The sequence below is a fragment of the Acomys russatus genome, chromosome 2 (assembly GCF_903995435.1).
Source record: "Acomys russatus chromosome 2, mAcoRus1.1, whole genome shotgun sequence".
Classification (NCBI taxonomy): domain Eukaryota; kingdom Metazoa; phylum Chordata; class Mammalia; order Rodentia; family Muridae; genus Acomys; species Acomys russatus.
Window position 1 is genome coordinate 68,612,669 of NC_067138.1, and position 16,455 is coordinate 68,629,123.

At 43.6% G+C, this 16,455-nt stretch overlaps 1 protein-coding gene across 4 annotated transcripts in view; it reads right to left on the reverse strand.

Annotated features, from left to right (window-relative positions):
• The window catches only part of Lpar1 (lysophosphatidic acid receptor 1), a 112,860-nt gene that overhangs the window by 64,383 nt on the left and 32,022 nt on the right, over positions 1-16,455 (reverse strand). For 3 of the 4 annotated variants that reach the window (XM_051162435.1, XM_051162427.1, XM_051162424.1), the window contains exon 2: positions 1,792-1,950. In XM_051162435.1, the coding sequence (XP_051018392.1) occupies positions 1,792-1,836 (45 nt within the window). In that variant the 5' untranslated portion in view covers positions 1,837-1,950. The remainder of the gene's footprint in view (positions 1-1,791; positions 1,951-16,455) is intronic. The other variant, XM_051162441.1, reaches the window with a different exon arrangement.

Consider the following 16,455-nt stretch of genomic DNA (forward strand, 5'->3'; position numbering starts at 1 on the left):
CCCTCTCTTTCTTGACTCCTTCTTAAAAAATAAAATAACACAACCCAATGTTCTTACTTTAATTATACACAAAATATAATAACCTTCTAAATGAGCCTGAGAAAAAACAGATAAAACAACGGGCTATGCCTTCAAGATTTAAATTTCAATAAATGTGTCTGGTCTTCAGGTAAGTAACCCTTACATTACACACTGTGTGTGTGTGTGTGTGTGTGTGTGTGTGTGTGTGTGTGTGTGTTTGACATGAAAGAATAAGGAGGACTATGAGGGCAGAGAGAGTAGTATAAAGAGAAGGGAAGGGGAGAACCAGACAGGGCAATGGGGGAAGAAAGACAAAAGATGAAAGGTTCCCTCACATACATAATTCAGATTTTAAAATACATCCACGGGGTGGTTTGTGTGAGAATGTCCCCCATAGGCTCGGGTATTTGAACCTTGGTCCCGGTTTGGTCGCACTGTTTGGGTGGTTCAGCACATGTGGCTTTGCTGGAGGAAGTGTGTCACTGGAAGTAGGCTGTGAGAGTTGAAAGACTCAAGCCACTTCTACACCGCTCTCTGCCTCCTGCTTGCGCTTGCAGATGGCGGCGCTCAGCCGACTGCTCCAGCAGCAACGCCGCCGCTTTCCCATGATGGCTATGGACTCCTAGAGCTTAGGAACCAGAAGCCCGAGGAAGCATCGCCTTCTCTAGGTTGCTTCGGCTGTGGTGCTTTAGGACAGCAGTAAAAAGTAACAAATACAGTCCACGCATATGACATGAAAGCAGAAGGGGGTGTGTGGGCGGGGCAAGAGTACCATCAAGAGGGGCGGAGGCAGGGCCAAAGAAGGACAGTAGTGAAAAGGAGGACAGGACAGTGATTGTATGTATGAAAATGTCATAAGGAAACCCAGTATTTTGTGCACTAACTATAAACAACTTTAAAATGTCTCTTTCCCAAACATACCTATTTTTTCTTAAACCTTTGCCAAAAAGAAAAAAGAGAAAAAGTGGCCATCGTAACGAGAAGCAACAGCGCGGGGGGGGGGGGGGGGGGGGGGGGGGGGGGCCGGGTGGAGCATCAGCCCAAGGCACAGGTAGATGAACAGAGATGTGATGGTTCCCAGTCTGGTTCCCTCCCACCGCACCTCACTGCGTTCTGAGATGGGAGGACCGCCATAACCAAAGCAGCAGGTTGCACCATAATCTGAACACCGCAGATGTCCTTGAAGAATTACTGTTCCCTGTGTACAGCCAAAGCACTTCATGGGACTACTGTTCAGAAATGGCTAGAACTCCATTTCGTCTTCAAACTTCCCAGAATGGGCCAAGGCAAAATAATTATTATAGGAAAGGAACGGCGAAATGAAGCAGCCTCAGACGGCTTGTCATAAGATTAGATCAAGCTGAGACCTACTGTTTGTACCACCACCTTCCCCGCAAAAAAAAAAAAAAAAAAAAAAAAAGAGGAAATAAGAGAAGCAGCAGAATTTACTTCTGACTCTTGCTTTTGAGCTCAATGCCAATAGGGACAACTGGGCATCCTCAGGGTGGTTAAACCTGTCCCCTTTCAAAAGGGATCACTTCATTCTTCTAGCTGCTTCCCAAACAACACACCATCCTCTCCTCTCCCCTCCCCTTTCTTCCTCTCCTCTCTCTCTCTCCCTCTCTCTCTCTCTCTCAGTGTCCCCCAAATGACAATAACAGGTGTGTATGATTCCCTCAGAGTAAAGCGTACTTTCTCATACTCACATTAACTATTGAAAAAAAAAAAAACTTTAATTAACAAAAACATCTACCAGGTCAAATCACTTACCTGGGACTGTGAACTTACAGGGCTGGAAGTAGAGGCAGCTGCCATGACAGTGCTGTAGTTTGGGGCGATGCAGAGGCCCTAGCACTGCAGTGCCAGGCAGGAGAACCGATGCCTGAGTTGGCCGATCAGATCAAGGTCATGCTAAGAGGAGCCGTGAGCCTGAGAAAACAGAAGGAAGCCCAGAGTGAGTCAGAGAGGACTTGCGTGGCCAAGGGAAGAATCAGCTGCAACACCAAGCAAAAGTCACTCACAAGAACCGAACATTGGCTGAATAGACACAGCGGCCTGCTGAGTTAGATCTACCATCTGCTCACACAATGTTGTGGGGAGCATCTAGATGCTCTGGGGAGACAACATCAGGTTGAGGGACACAGAAAGATTGCACCAAAAAGAAGAGCCACTTTGCCATTAAATAATGATTTCTTAAAAATCTGATAAGATACATACAAAGGGTGAAGAACCCTCCAGGTGGTCAGAGAAGACTCCAGTTCAACCTGACCCCTCCCTACTCTTTTGTGGGAACAAAAACCAAACAACCCTGAGGTTTGAAGAAGGGATTCTAGAGAATCGTGCTAAGTGATGAAAGGGGTCAGGAACTCAGAGAGGTAGAACGTGTCATAAATCAGACTGCCAGCCAACAGGGAAGGGAGAGGGGATTTCTAATCTCCTTTGATGTTCTCAAGGAGAGAGTGCTAAACAACCAGGATGTAAACCTCACACTTCTCTCATTTGTATGCTCACTAAGAAAACTCAGAAAAAATGCTGAGGTCCCAGCACTAAGCTAGGACCTTGATCCTGTCAAAAGATCGGTCAGGCGTAGTGCAGTACACCTTTAATCCCAGTTCTCAAGAGGCAGAGGCAAGCAGCAGGTATTTGTGAGTTCAAGGCCATCCTGGTCAACAAAGTGAGTTCCAGGCCAGCCAGAGCTACAGAGTGAGACCTTATCTCAAAAATATTGGGGTTGAGGTGTTTGCCATGATCACGTGAACGGTGTAATGTAGTCCATAAAGGAAAAACTTTAGTGTAAAAAAAGTTATAAACATCCCTTTCTTCTAATAATCATTGCATTTTCAGTAGTCTTCATCTCACCTAGAGATTTATCAAGGCTCGTGGTGGTCACACCTCTAATCTCAACACCCAGAAGGCAGAAACATGAGGATAAAGGGTTCTGTGCTATCCAGGGTTATATAGTAAGACCTTGAGTTGAAAAGAGGAAGGAAAAATGACAGAGGAAGAAAGAGGAGAGGGGAGGAGAGGATGGGAGAAGAGGAGAATGGAGCTGGAAAAGGGAGAAAAGGAAGACCTAATAGAAAAGGGATGGAAGAGGAGAGAGGGAGGGGGGAGTGGAGAGGACAGATCAATTTACTGAGCACCTAGGAGAATACAGGATGGAGCCCGCCCCTGCTGCAAATAGACTATCTAATTTCACCAGAAAGCAAGGGGATACCTGCATATTGTTCAACTCTTGGAGAATGACAGTTTCCTTAACAGTTAAAGCCGCAAACCAAGGGTCAAATGATCTGAGCCTTGTGCAGCGGGAACAAGGAAGCTGGACAGTTAATCCCAGTGCTTTGATCACGCAGTGTGCTTTGCTGGTGACTCCAGGCTGCCGAGCCTTGGTAAGGAGTGCCCTGGTCACGTAGAAACTCCATGGCCTGCGGGCATTCATTTTTATTCTTGCATAAGCATCGCGCCCTCACACCACAGTCTGAATCACATCAGGTTTTACTTGTTTTAGACCATGGGCTCTTGCTTTAGGAACACCCAGCGAGCATGCTTTGCAAGCTATCTTGACCTGACTATCAACATGGGATTCCCACAGCTACCCTGAGGCAATGCTGATATCTTCCTCAGCTCTACCTTAAGAAGAAAGAAAAAAGACATTGACAGCTTAAATGAAAGGCCCATGGGAAAGGGCGATGGCTTTCCTCACCACAGCTTGTGATAGATTCTACAACAAGATTAGAGGACCCAGCAGTGCCCTGTTCTGCACTAACTCATGACCTTGTGCCTACCCCTGCTTTCAATTCTCTATTTTCCTAATGCATTTACAATCCATATCAACTTTCCATATTCACAGATGAAGACAATAGGAGCATGAAAACAATAACAAGGGCAAGAAAATAGGATTCTATTCTAAAAGACTCCAGCTGCATAATCAGGTCCCTCATCCTAGCTCAAGACAACTCCAGCTGCCACAGTACAAAGACTGCCCAGACGGAAACATAAACACCTAGCACATAACAAGAAAAGGGGTATTCTCCTCAAAACCAAGCTACTAACTAGAGAGAAGAGAGAGGGGCCAGGAATAAAGGAAAGCCCGCTCCACACCGAGCTCAGCAGCAGCTATGCCACACAGTCTCAGAGAGATGCTGTTACCATGTCATCAGGGAGACTTCTGAGACTTCAGAAGGTTGTATGACCCAAGCACAACCACAGAGCCATGAGAGCTCTAATAACTAACTGAACTAGGCCCAGCCTGATGCAAGGGCTCAGGTTCTTTGTGCAGGCCAACCCTCCAACTGAAAGAGTCCTGGAGGACTGGGCAGATAGCTCATTTAGTAAAGTGCTTGCCTTGCAGGCACAGGGACATGAGGTTGAGCCCCCAGGACCCCCACAAAAGCCTAGAGGTGATAGCATATATCTGTAGCCCAGAACTGGGGATGCACAGATGGGGGCGGTCTCTGAAGTTCACAGCCAGGCTAGCCTAATCCTAATCCCTAAACTCCTGATAAATAAAAAACCGTCTCTCAAAAGGGTAGAGGGCATTCCTGAGGCTGACATCCAAGACTATCCTCTGGCCTCACATGCATATGCACCTGTACACAAACACACACACACACACACACACACACACACACACACACACACGGGTGGAGGAAGTGCTAGGGAAAAAGAGACAAGAGGATCATTGGGACTCACTGTTCAGAGAGTCTCGCTAAATAGTTGAGCTCCCTGTCTGAAGAAATAAGACACTAAGCCACTGAGAAAGACACCTGGTGTTAACTTCTGACTACTACATGCATGCATATATATATATGGGACACACATGTGAACACATATACACATATATACTACATATATGACTTTTAGTTTTAAAATTATTATAAATATAAACAGTAAGGAATACAATAAAAGCTATTTCTGATATAATATAGCAAAGTGGAAAACTACAGCTAGACTCTCACCCAAAGAATAGAAAAAAATATATACAAATTAAAACGGAGTAGCAAAGATCATGAACAAATAAATATGCTTTTTAAATTTTTCCAATAAGAAATATACTCAGGCTGATTTCTTCTGACAGACAACCAGACTGATTGATGATGGTAAAAAAAAATATGAATGAGCCCTAAAAACCACAAAATAATCTCAACTATTGCTTAACCCTCCAAAACCATATGCCAGAAAGAATGGACATGGATGGTCCAGAAGGGGTTAAGGCACAGCACCCTTTTCATGAGAAGCTCCATGTTCCAAGTGCACATACAGACAATAAGCAAGTGAGAACCAAAAGACCTGGAAGTGTGTTCAGCAGGAGGATGCACCAAGCCTGGGAAAGCTGGGTGCATTGAAAACACACTGACTCCTTTAGGAAAGCCTCTGCCTCCAGAAACCAACAAAGCAAGTAAACTCGGGCTGCACTTACTCCTGGATTACATAGGCTATGAAGAATTCACCAGAAAACTGTGAGAAGAAAATGCCATGAGCTGTCTGCAGAAGAAGACAGCCATGCTAAGTGACAATGGCTCCGCTGCTTAGCCGAATGCCACACCAAAGACCTAAAAGAAAAACACTGGTTGGAAGTAGACTTCCATCTGATTGCTTGAATCAAAGCTGGCTCCCTCCCCAGGCCTCACAGGAAGATAAACCTCTAATTGGCAAATTAATCTACTACAAGTCTAACCTTTCTCCTTATTCTGGATTTCAGTCAAGTAGTGACTCACACAAGTCTCTTGAAAAAACACCGGGTAGATCCCCAGCAAAGAGGGGGTGACAGGGAGGGGGCAGGGATACTGAGTAGACACTGGCTTCTCTCTCCAAGGAGAAGCAAGAGAGAAATGTCCGAATGCACCAGGCCCATGAGATCTACTGTTAGACTTTCAAGTAAAGGGATTCCAGAATTAGAGCCAATATTTACTTAAGCAATAAGTATAGTTCTTAAAAGAGAAACTTCTAATCCACGTTCGTAAGATTGCTGAGGACGCTGTAGTAGCCTCTTTGAACACAGAGCATGTCACCATGGTAGACAAACAAGGTCACAAAAGACTTTTCACTAACCAAAAGCACAAAGAAAGGTAAGTGTGGACTGTGAGTTTAAACTAAGGCAGTCAAGGAAGTAGAAAACAGAAAACAAACAGTGAAGAGAAGACGAAGCAGACCTTTGGAATAGGAAAACCTGCATTTGAAGACTAGCCCAACACAGGACAGGCGAACAAAAGTCCTAGCAGGAAGGAAGGTGTACATGACGGCACAGGCCTTAATCCCACACTCAGGAGATAGAGATGGGAGGACTGGAAGTTCCAGGTCACCCTTAGCTACATGGCAAGTTTGGTGTTAGCCTGGGTTCTGTGAGATGCTGTACCCCGACGCCTGAAAAAAAAAAAATTACAAGAAAGAAAGAAGATACCCTCATCAGGGCTGAGTTAGGAAAATATAAAAGAAGCCCCCAAATTTTATAAAACTGTTTGTTACACAGATACAGACTTGAGATGAACTAGGGTAATAAAAATAAAATAAAATAAACCAGACTTTGTTTTTCTGCAACAAACTTCTCAGTCTGGCAGAAACCCAAGACCCAGAGCATCAAGGAGATGAGACACAGGCAAGCCAGTTGTCTCTTAGTGTCTGTCCCATCTGTCCTTCCAGCAGAAGAAGACAGCGTCCGTCTGTCAGTCAGGAGACCTACCTCCCCAGCGTCCGTCTGTCAGTCAGGAGACCTACCTCCCCAGCGTCCATTTGTCAGGAGACCTACCTCCCCTGAAGCATGAGATAAAGAGACTTGCCCTCTGGGATCTGGGATCTGAAAGGAAAAGACTTAACAAAAGGCCCAAAAAGAGATGCTCACCAGAACAAAAAACAGGATGTTTAAAAGGCAATTAAGTCCAAATGGGAAAAGATTAGAATGTGAAGTTAAAAAAGCTGGCCAGAATTTAAAATAAAATGGGAGAACAGAGAGAAGGAATAGAGAGCCAGGGCAGGAACCCTAGGAGATAAATTAGAAGAATACAGAAGCAAAGGAAAGCAAGCTAAGGCCGGAGGGCTGCAAGTCAGAGAGCAACTCAAGGAAACTCCATTTCAAAGTAAAAAGCAAAAAGTGGGCTGGGGTATATACCAGTGCCACACTGTTTAACTTAGACACACATGGCCCTAGGTGAGAGAGAGAAAGAGAAAGACAGAGAGACAGAGACAGAGAGACAGAGACAGAGAGACGGAGGTGTGGGGGAAGATCTCAAAGCAGTCCCTAAAGTGGAAGGTCACATGTTTGTTGAGTGAAAGGGCCGATAAGAACCTGCCTACCTCAGTGGACTTTGGTAGGATCGCATTAATTCAGAGATAAGTCCTGAAGGGCTAGAAAGGCCGCAGCTTAGCAGTAGAGTAACAAGTACACGTTGAGCGGGTGTGCAACAATGGGACTGAAACCCAGAACTGCAAAAACTAACGCTGAAACAGCCATGACAGCAAGGTTAAATTTAGTCAAAACTCCTGAAAGGTCTCAGAGCAGGAGTGGAGGAACTCATAAACGAATAGGCAGAAATCCAAGTGGCCCCACTCAACTCCTCCACCCAGCCTTTATCACATTGGATGGTAACCCTAGATGCAAGTGTGGGCAGTGGGATGGCACTGAAGGAAGTGGTCAGCAGAGAGGTCCCTCTGGAGGATGTGATTCTAGAAACAGGAAGGAAGAGGAGGAAAAGAGAGGTGGAGACTAGGACTGCAGGTGCCAACACAGAGAGATCCAAAAGAAATTAACTGTGAAGAACAACACACTTGGGGGCTAAGAAGGTGTCACTCACTGGCAGACAAGCTGTCCATCTGAATATACACAGTGGGTTTATAACAGGAAGAGAGCCTGGTAGTAAATGAAGACTTAATACATAGAAAATACACCAGCATTAAAAGAATGAGGAACTTAAAACAGACCCCAATTTTTTTTCGGAAGAAGGGGATTCACATATTTTCACATCAGGTGAAAATGAATGATAGTAAGGAGCCCCCTTCACAGTAGCCACGGCGGACTAGGTAGAGCTGAGCCACAGAGCACTTGCCTAGTGTATGCTAGGCCCTGGGGTTGATGGAATAGGATATCTTCCATAGGGGAAGTCAGAAGAGAGACTCTGTTTCCCTAACAAGCCTTATGGAGCCTACAGTTTACAAATATCTATAACTGACCAAATTTTTAAAAAATGAAATGCAAAGAACATGGCCCCAAAAGCAAAGAGTTTAGGACCATACATAAAAGATAAAGTGTCAATGCAGAACTCCAAGCCGATATCATGGCCGGCCATTGTGGCGAGGGAAGCACACGTGTTTATGGTAATAGATTGTGTCATATTGGTTAGAAATTATGGCTCAGTGCATAGAAAATATTCAAATAGGGATAACAAGCACACTTGAGGAAACCAAGTGGAACAGAGGTGATTTAACAGGGGAGTCATTTTCTTAGTTGAAGAACAAATAATGTGATAAAGGATGGGTGGAGGACTTGAGTAAATAGTTCCTTAAAGGACGCGTGTAGGTGGATAGAAAACAGCCAAAGCGAAACCCCACAGCATTGACTATCAGGAAGATGCAGAGCAAACTATAATGAGGGGTCATGTTTAGGAGGATGTGAAAGATCGGAACCCTTGTACGAAGTTGGTGGGACGTAAAAAGCTGCAGTATGGAGGAGCCTTAGAAAACTCAAACGATGAGCCAGCTATCCCACTTTTGAACCTGTTTCCCAAATAATTGAGATTGGATGTTTAAGAACTATTATATATCCATGTCCATAAAGCACAGACACAGTGACCTAGAGATGGAAGAAACCCAAATATCTAGTGACGGATACATACATATAAACAAGCTGTGGCAGATACTCACAACGGGATATTACTGTGCCTTAAGGAAACAAGCCCTGACATAAGCACCAGCCAAGGTGCAACTTAGTGCCACACACTGGTGTTGCCAGGCACTGAGAGAGAAGAATAGGCAGCCGGAGGGAATGTTTACTGAGCTTGGATTGGCAGTTTCATAATACGGAGAGAGTTTAGCTGTATGCTATGGTTTAAATGTGACCTTCAAACATTTGTATGCTGAGGTTAGAGCGGTTGCTCAGCTGTTAAAAGTGTACGTTGCTCTGGCAAAGGGCCCAGGTTTGAGTTCTAGCACCTACAACCACATTGAAGCTCACAACCATCCATAGCTACAGTGCCAGGGTATCCAATACCTTCTTCTAACCTTCTTGGGCACCAGGAACACATATGTTACACGGAAATACACGCAAGAAAAATACTCATAAAAAATAAAACGAAATAAATAAATCTAATTTGTTAAAAGTTTTTGTGTTGGAGATTCAGTCCGCATATTCACCATTTACATCAGCAGTTCTTGGAAGTGGAGCCAGATGATGATGCCATGAGTGTGAGGCTCCGATGATGACGCTGGAGGCTTTAAACAAGAGAAGGAAAAACTTTACCACTTGGGAAGCTGAAGCAGAAGGGTCACAAATTTGAGACTATCTCAAAAAACAAAACAAAACAAAAAATGACAGAGAAATAAAATGCCTAGGCTACCTTACAAACTGAAGAAACAAGGTAACAACTGCATTAATAAACTCATTATCTTGATGTCAAACCTGGACGTACAAGCATAAAGTTGCTACTCAGACACCTTCCTGGTGGGAAGAAACCCTGTCCTGAAACTCAGGGACTATGACCCCAAATCAGTGGTCACTACAATAGTGAAGGATGTGCTGGACAAATAAATACAGTCTCAGTATCAAGCTAATATATCTTATTATACTTAGATAGTTGGAGACTCTGCTTGGAAGCACGGTCAGGAATGAGCCATAACTATGAATTCCTGAGTTAAGGAAAAGTGAACTCAACTAAGTGTCAGTCATGAAAAAGACCAAGGAGAGAAAAGTGGGGTCTGTGTCTTGAGGAGGAACAAAAGAAAGACTGAGAAGACTTTGAAAAGTAGGAAAATAAACTCCTTCTTTGAGTAAGAGGCAGGCCTGACATAATCCTGTATCTTCCCAGAGCCTAAGGGCACAATGTCCAAACCTTCATCTTAATGTCTGCACATGTACCCAGAACAGTACAGGCTTGGATGGAACCAGGACCTCTGCATTTAGGGAAAGGACATTGGGTGAATTTCCACTGCAGACTGTTATGAAAGAAGCCACAGAGCCAAGGTGGGGTAGCTTCAGTTCAATCTTTGCAGGGAATAGCAATCTCCATCTGCATACCTCAGGCAAGATCCAATTACAAATTCCAACAGCAGCTGATGGGGCGGCCCTAGAAGATGCCTCCCACCAAGAACACACAGGTGCTTCTAACACCAGAAGTGGTTCTCGAATGGAATGGCCCAAATTGAGGAATATGAGTATAAATAAGCAAATTGGAGGAGGCAGAGGGGAGAGACAAAATGAAGCAATAACGGCTGGAGGAGGCGGAGGGGACAAAGAGTCAGAATATGGAAGTCTGCAGCTGTGGCTAGAAAAGTGATTTGGTCCCACAATAGCTTCTCAGTGGTGGTAGGATTCTGTGTAGTCAGAGGCATCATCCATCACTTAAGATTCAAAGGGGCTGACATTCAGTCATCTTTGGGAGAATACATAAAAATAATGTCTCAGTGTTAGAACAACAATAACCAAAACCAAGTGTTTTTAAACAAGTACACCTCAACATAAGAAAGTTATGCTTAAAGGGTAGCTTGTCTGATGGATTTGTGAACAGTATGAATACCTAGTGTGGGTACAATTGCTAATGCCTTTTCTGGAATTCATTATGGACAGGCATGTCTTATATGATATATGTCAGGATCCTAAATACTCTACTCTATACTGTATACTGTGAAATAATATTATATGCAAGCATTTAGCTCCAAGAATGTTTTGTGGTGTTTGTTTGTTGGTTTGTTTGTTTGTTTGTTTTTCGAGACAGGCTCTCTGTGTAGCCTTGGCTGTCCTGGACTAACTTTGTAGAGCAGGCTGGCCTCGAACTCACAGCAATTCGCCTGCCTCTGCCTCCCAAGTGCTGGGATTAAAGGCGTGCGCCGCCACTGCCTGGCACTCCAAGAATGTTTAGTGCAAAACCATGACAAGAAAAATAGAAATGATCTGAACACCCGATAATATAGTATTATCAAACTATGTTATTAAAAATGTTTACATTCAATCCAGTTGTATCTAATAAAAAACAACAGACAGTGTTCAAATATCACTCATATGTGAAGAAACACACAGGTTTTGTTCTCTGAGGAGATATGAGTATTCAATTTTCTGCAAAAGAAAAAAAAAAAAAGAATGTATTCAAGTTAAGTAGCATGGGCCAGATAAAAACAGCTTATCTGACAACCAATAAGAATAAGAAGAATAATGACGATGGGGGGGAGAAGGAAAAAGGAAGGAGCAGGAGGAGGAGGAGCAGGAGGAGCAGGAGGAGGAGGGAGGAGGAGGAGGGAGGAGGAGGAGGGAGGAGAAGGAGGAGGGAGGAGGAGGGAGGAGAAGGAGGAGGGAGGAGGAGGAGAAGGGAGGAGGAGGAGGGAGGAGGAGGAGAAGGGAGGAGGAGAGAAGGGAAGAAGGGAGGAGGGGAGGAGAGAGGAGGAGGAGGAGGAGGAGGAGGAAGAAGAAGAAGAAGAAGAAGAAGAAGAAGAAGAAGAAGAAGAAGAAGAAGAAGAAGAAGAACCACAGCAGCAGCTATACAAAGACTGGACAGTGGGCACAAAGGACAATGATCCCAGAGAAGTAGAAAAAGGACAGAGTGGGCTGTACAGCTGCCCCAACTCCTTCCTGACTCAGGTGAGCTGGGGGTGTGGCTCAAGGGTAGCATGCACAAGCCCCTGGGTTCAATTTCTACACCTTTAAAAGAATTTTAAGTGTGCCCAAGTTATAGTATAAAGAAAAGCTGGGTGAAACACGGGGAACTTACTGAGTTGAGGGGAGATCTGACACTCTAAGAATTAAAAAAAAAAAACAAAAACAACAACAACAACAACAACAAAAACCCAAAAAACTACAGCTCAAATAACTGACTATGAGAAAAGAGAAAACAGAAAGAGACTCAAAGCATTTTCCTTCAGATATTAAAGAAAACTGATGGTAGAATGCATGTGAGAAAAGTGTGAAAGGCAGAGAGGCAGCCATGTGAATAGAGTGAGGGAAGTGGTACCTGGCCTTCACTCACTCAGACAGGAGAATGAGTCTCTGTACCATCAGCAAGGCTGGGAAAGCACGCAGCTCCTGGGCCACTGGGTACAGTACACACAGAAGCATCGCAACATCAGTATCCAACAAGGGAGAAATCACAGCGTGGTATCAAATCAGTCTTCACCAACCACAAAAAAAAGACAAAAAATATGACCAAGATGATGAAAAAAAAATCATGTAATTAAAAGAAGATCCTTGACACACAAATGTTAGAATTGCTCAGCATATTCCCAGTTATTATGACCACATTCCAAATGCTCAAAAAGCCAACAAAAGACAGGGAAGATATTAAGACTCAAAACAAACTTCTACAGACAAAAAGTTAATTTTTACACAGACATATATATGTGTATATACACAAACACATGTATTCATAGGCATATATACATATATCATTGGGTGGTATTAACATAAATCTTGGCATTGCAGAAAAAAACTAGTGACATAGTAAAAAACAAAAAACAGCAGCAGCAACAACAACAAAAACAATCTAAAACACTGAGGGGAAAATATTTAAGGAATATTAGTGAACTGCAAGCCAGTTTCAACTGAACACAAAAGTTTTATATAAATAGCCCAGTTTATTTTGCTAATGAGGAAGATGAATAAAAATGTAAAAATAAAAACTAAAATGCACACACACACACACATATATGGACTGATATGCAACATATATAAGAAATCACAAAATTCAGTAAGAAACAAATCCATTTTTAAGAATCTTGACACTTCACCTAAGATATTAAACAGGTAAGAGGCAAGAAGTTCAATTAAGAAATTCCATTTAAAATTACATCAAAATACTACTAAGTATCTAGTAAGATGGATAGACTTTAAAAGGCCACCCATAGTGAGTATTGGCAAGGATGTGAGATACTGCAGCCCCAAATGCTACAGGGACGTCAGCCCAGAAACAACTGGACCATTTCTTTACACGTTAAACATACTTTTACTATCCACAACCCAGTCATCTCACTCCTAGTTACCTACTTGGGAGAAAAGAAAGTGTGTCTGTACAGAAGACCTGAGCACAGATGCAGGTGGTGGCATTACCCATGACATCCAAACCCTAGAAAGAACTCAAATGTCAGTTCACACATGAGCTCATACTTACTAGGCAAATACTCTCCCACTGAGCTACCTCCTCAGCCCAAGGATGGATGGAAATATGACCTCACAGTGAGAATGCTGGGAGAAGTCAACTCAGCATGTGGGCCTATGTAGACAATTCTCTCCTGAAAAAAAGAACTGTCTGGCTCCAGCCAAGTAGGTACATGATGCTCATGGACCAACCATCGGAGAAGCCACACAGCTCTGGTCCAACGAGTCTGACTATTGCTCAAGTAGGCAGAAGATTCTGGCATCATCAAATAGAATGTAAGAGTTAGGGGTCTTGGGGGCTTTCAGAGATTTCAGAGGATGGCCTGGGATGACAGAGAATGCACCTGAGTATCCCATATAAAAGAGACGAAGCAGCGTTAGGGCAGGCGCACAGAGCACAAGGCTGTGAACTGAACCCTTAATTGCCAAGGATGTAGCTGTGGTGATCTGAGAAAGCATGAATGGGATGTGAAAACCGGAAGCCAGTACCGTGTCAATTGACTAATTTGGATACCTGTTTTGTAACTATATGGAGGGCTGGTCCTCATTTATGAGAAATATGTTTAAAAAGAGTTTGAAGCTCAGAGTTGAATATAAATAAATGTAAGCAATTCACTCTTAAGCCGCTGCTGAAATGAAAGGTTCTTCATTCTCAGCGCTGTACTTGCAACTTCCCAACAGGCTTCAGGGAGGAGCAGAATCAGGAGTGGGGGAGAAAGCCCAGAGAGGCTCCTTCCATTACAGAAACATCTGTCATTTAAAAATGTTCCTAAAGGCAAGTATTCACGTTTTGCCATACCAACCATAAAGACGGAAAAGGCCAAGAAGAAACTTAATTTTGAAATTTTCAAACTAGGCAGAAGTTACTGTTAGAAATCACATTACCCTCCCAGACACGCATGTGCCTGGTCTTAGAGGAGACAAGAAAAGACGTCTCAGATGAATCGCAGCACTTAAGAGAACGCTGCCAAAACTCAAGTAGACTCTTGGAAAAGGAGAAGTCTAGACTCGGAGGAAAGCACAGGCTGCCCCAGACCACCGCACTTGGCTCTGTTTTCAAAAGCTGCAGGATAGTTAGTGTTCAGTACATTGATGCTTGATGCACAACAGAGAGGAGAGGATCCAGGCACGTGACCTGCAGGGCTTCCGTCTCAAGGATATAGAAGAAATGTGACAAGGTGCCGTGCTCTTTGAAGACAGGAGATTATGAGATGTCTTCTGCCTACCGGGAGAATAATCTCTTCCAGATGTTGTTCAGCCCACAATGTGCTATTCAAAAATACAAAAGCTCTGTTTATTTTCAAAGTTCTAGAGCAAAAAAAATAAAAAATTAAAAAAAAAAAAACCTAGCCTCCTTGAATAAGCCTCAATCAAAATGGAGATACAAGTTAGCTTTAAAGAAAATCGGTATGCAACCTAAGGCCTATGTACACATCACAGCAAAAGTATATATAATTTTAAAAATGTAGAATGCAAACCTAATATCTATTTCACCACTGGAAAAAATAATGAGGTGCCTCACTTCATTTCGTTCCCTGCTCCCAGGATGCACCCCTCCGCCTCAGTGAGCTCCCTTTACAAGTACAGAGAAGAAACTAATAAGAGTGCGCATTGTGCTGGAGGGTCAAGGCTCCCAGCTGGACGTAACTTAGACTAAATCTCCCATTTCCTGAGGATTCACATACATAATTTTACCAACTTGAAGGATCAGTAAGGGCAGCCTGGCCTGGCCTGATTTTGTATGTATGTGTGAGCTCACATATGAGAAAATACGCTGTGTGTGTGTGTGTGTGTGTGTGTGTGTGTGTGTGTGTGTATTTGTGTGTGTACACTAGAAGACAGCCTCAGCCATTGCTCCTCAGACACTGTCTATACTGTTTGTTGAGACTGGTTCGCTCCTTGGCCTGAAGTATGCCAACTCCACTAGGCTGGCTGGCCAGCAAACCTCAGGGATCAGCCTGTCTCTACTTCCACAAAGCTGGGACTTAAGTACTTGATACCACACCTGCCTTCTTTATGTGGGTCCTGGGAGCCAAACTCAAGTCTCCATTCTGGCAAGGTGTATGTTTTATACCTTTTTGGTCTGGCATCCGTTTTTTATATAGCAATCCGATGGACTGAATTTTATTTTATTTTATTTTTAAATTTTATTTATTTTTATTTTTATGTGCATTGTATGTCTGTGGGTGTCACATTTTGGAGTTACAGACAGCCTCACGGCTGTTCTGTGGGTGCCGGGAATTGAACCTGGGTCCTTCAGAAGAACAATCAGTGCTCCCAACCGCTGAGCCATCACTCTAGCCCTGGACTGAATTTTAAACATAGCCACTCTGCTAAAGAAACAAGGGAATCGACACAAAGAAAAGTAAGTGACTCTTACCTGTTCACAGTGATTTTAGTAACTACGAGAACAAATGTTAAAAACCAGGGCCTAATTTATATGGATAGCATCCCTGCTCCTAGTGTCCTATCATGAGCTATGGGCCCATCACATCTAATAGTGATACCTTTTAAGATTAACTGTTAAAGCTGTTCACCAAGAAAGCCTTGAAGAATACAAATGAAGAAGCATCTCCCTTCCTTTATCTAAATAAACTGTGATGAGATTAGTAAAACCCTAAGTGGTCCATAGAGCAAGCCTCCACTCACAGCATCATCTGAAAGCCAAACAGAGACTGAAAACCTGAAAGGCTTCAAACCAGCTCATCATTAGCCAGAAAGATACCATCCTACGTGGCCAGAAAGCCCCAGGAGGATCTTGCAAACACACAGTAAATGTCACACAGACTCTTCAACTGGCATGCAGAGGGAGCTGGTGGCCACTGTGGAGAAGAGCTACTGCTGTGGAGAAAATACAAGAATGCAGCCTGCTGAGGTGTGGGGGGTGGGCTGGGTGGGGGGGTTGGGGGGCTTTTTGCTAGCTGGTCTTACAGTTCAGTGAGTGATAGAGCTCTTTCCTAACTGTGCAAGGCCCTGGGGTCAATCCCTAATTGTGTGGGGGTAGGGGGTGTTCTTGAACTGATAAGCAATTATCTAAGGAAAAAAAAAAAAAAAAACGAGGGGACGAGAAACAACCTACAAGGCCTTTTCTCTCTGACCAACATTTTCCTGAGGCTGGACAAGGAAGCAGTGTGTCACAGGGCCAGGGT